Source organism: Neophocaena asiaeorientalis, unplaced genomic scaffold (assembly GCF_003031525.2).
Source record: "Neophocaena asiaeorientalis asiaeorientalis breed wild unplaced genomic scaffold, Neophocaena_asiaeorientalis_V1.1 scaffold551, whole genome shotgun sequence".
Lineage (NCBI taxonomy): Eukaryota > Metazoa > Chordata > Mammalia > Artiodactyla > Phocoenidae > Neophocaena > Neophocaena asiaeorientalis.
The window spans coordinates 149,648-151,850 of NW_020173394.1; the positions used below are offsets into that span (position 1 = coordinate 149,648).

The following is a 2,203-nucleotide window of genomic DNA, read 5'->3' on the forward strand; positions in this document are numbered from 1 at the left end:
ACACATCACTTTTGCTGTATTCTATTGATTAGAAGTAAGACAGTGATTTTGCCTACATTCAATAGGAGAGAAAATTAAACCAAGACATGAATACCATATCCATAAGTAATTTGAAATCTACATATCTTTCTGTCAATGAGAATGTTTTAAGTGCCTCCATTGCATTTATAAGCTCACTGAAGAGTTCTTTGGATCTGGATCTATTATTGGCTTTTATTTCTTTTTTGCACAAGTAATCCATATTCCTTAAGAAAAATGTAGTTTAATACAAAGAAAAAAATCACCCAATATCCCTCAAGAGATAACCACTGTTAACTTTTTAGTGTATACACTTTCAATTTTTATGTAGTAAGTCTAAAGGTCTTTAAATTTTTTTCATCCTTTGCATTTTAATGCTTCTCTCCATTGAATTCAGATATTCATCTTTATGTTCTTCTAATTATTCTTGTTCCTATTGAAGAATTGAGATCATAGTAAGTATATACACACCAGTAGCCTTTTAAATGTTAATGTGCATCAGAATCACCAGGGAAGTTTGTTAAAAACTAAAGTTCTGGAACTCCATTCAGTAGATTTGGAGTGGGACATTTTCAAGAAACTCCTCAGATGATTCTCACACAGGTGGCTGATCAGCATACTTTTAGAAACACTAGGACATTATTAAATAAATTCAGTGTTCCGTTAGAAATTGCAGGTAATCTCCTCTAGAGAACTGAAGTTACATATCCAAGGTTATTTTATTCAGGGATGGAATGAGACAAGAACTCAGAGCTCCTGATTCAATCGTTATTAATCGTACTTTGTTAAGTTTTTGTCAGGCAGAAATCACACCTTGACTAGCAGAAATTGCAGGCCTGAAGGGGAAGAGGGATGCTGTATTGGTCAGATCTATCTTTGGGGACTCTGCTAAATATTTGAAGGGAAAAGTTATGGGGAGGTGGTTCTTGCCTAATATGTGGGGATGGGGGCAAAAATAGGGAAACACAGCTCACACACTCCTGACCTTGTTTCACAGTCATGTAAAGTGAATATAGTTCCTAATTTATAAAGAATTCCTGGGTTTATTCATCTGGCTAAAAGATCCAAATTTAGGGACCAAGTATTTATTGTGACCCTATGGCTCTCATACAGTCATTAAAAATAGTTTGCATATCTTCTCAAACTAAATTATAAAAGAAAACACATCAAACCATCTCACAGAATCGAGTCCCTGTATTAATCTTTTGGTACATTTAATTTCAGCATTTTCTCCTCATGTATTAGATAAATATGAGATTTGAAATTAAAAAGAATACATAGATTGCTTTTTAAAACTGCTTTATTAACTTCACAGTATATAATAAGCATCTTGCCATGCAATAGGTAAAATTCTTCTGCTAACAGAATCTTACAGACTGGGTCAAAAACACATTCAACTAGAAGCTGGTAATATGAGACCCACCAGAAATGAGTGGCATCAACAGGTTTACAACAAAGGTACATCATGAACATGTAAGTTTAGGAAGCAGGTGTGTCTCCCTACTAACTTCAGGGAAAACATCAGGATTCAAGGCATAAGGCAAAACTCATCATGATGGTCATGGTGAGGGGGGTCAGTGCTAACTGCCCGCAGACTATGACTCAACTGCTTTTCCCTCAGCTTTTGCATGAGTTGTCTCATCTCTTCCCCAATCCTTTCCATATTCTCCTCTCTCATCCTTGCCTGTGGCTCTTCAAGACTCTGAGTCATGTCCCATCTATACTGCAGGATGGGCTGCCTAACATGGAACCGCCTATCATTTCCTCCAGGTACACAATATTCACCGGATTCCGAAGGTAGGGCCAAAGGCTCTCCTTTATTAGCAACTTGCTCTTTTTCATCCTTTTTATCATTTTCCTCGTTGGCATTTTCCATGTTGATATTTTTCATCACTTGTTCCTCTTTGGACGCCATTGCTCCTAGGAGACAAAAGACAAGAAAAAGGGCTGCATTTTTCGTGGATAGACCAGCACCAAGGACAGAGGCCTGGATAGCATGTGTTATTATTATTTTTTAAATTTCATTTTCCCACCTGAAAGGCTTCATGAGCCCTCTAGGGAGCCCCCAGTCCCAGCCCTCCCCTGCTCAGTTCTTTCCCTCCCTCCTCCCAAACCCACCATTTTCCTTACTGATCCCTCCCCCAGGCCTCTTCAAACAACAAAGTGGAGGACAGGGCATGGGGAA

The 2,203-nt window shown here is 38.1% G+C and overlaps 1 protein-coding gene across 1 annotated transcript; it reads right to left on the minus strand.

Moving 5' to 3' along the window:
- Positions 1–1,310: 1,310 nt before the first annotated feature.
- LOC112400922 (protein BEX1-like) lies at positions 1,311–1,937 on the minus strand. Its single transcript, XM_024746915.1, has one exon. It carries the CDS (start codon positions 1,931–1,933, stop codon positions 1,547–1,549), a length of 387 nt encoding a protein of 128 aa, XP_024602683.1. The 5' UTR covers positions 1,934–1,937; the 3' UTR covers positions 1,311–1,546.
- Positions 1,938–2,203: the final 266 nt, after the last annotated feature.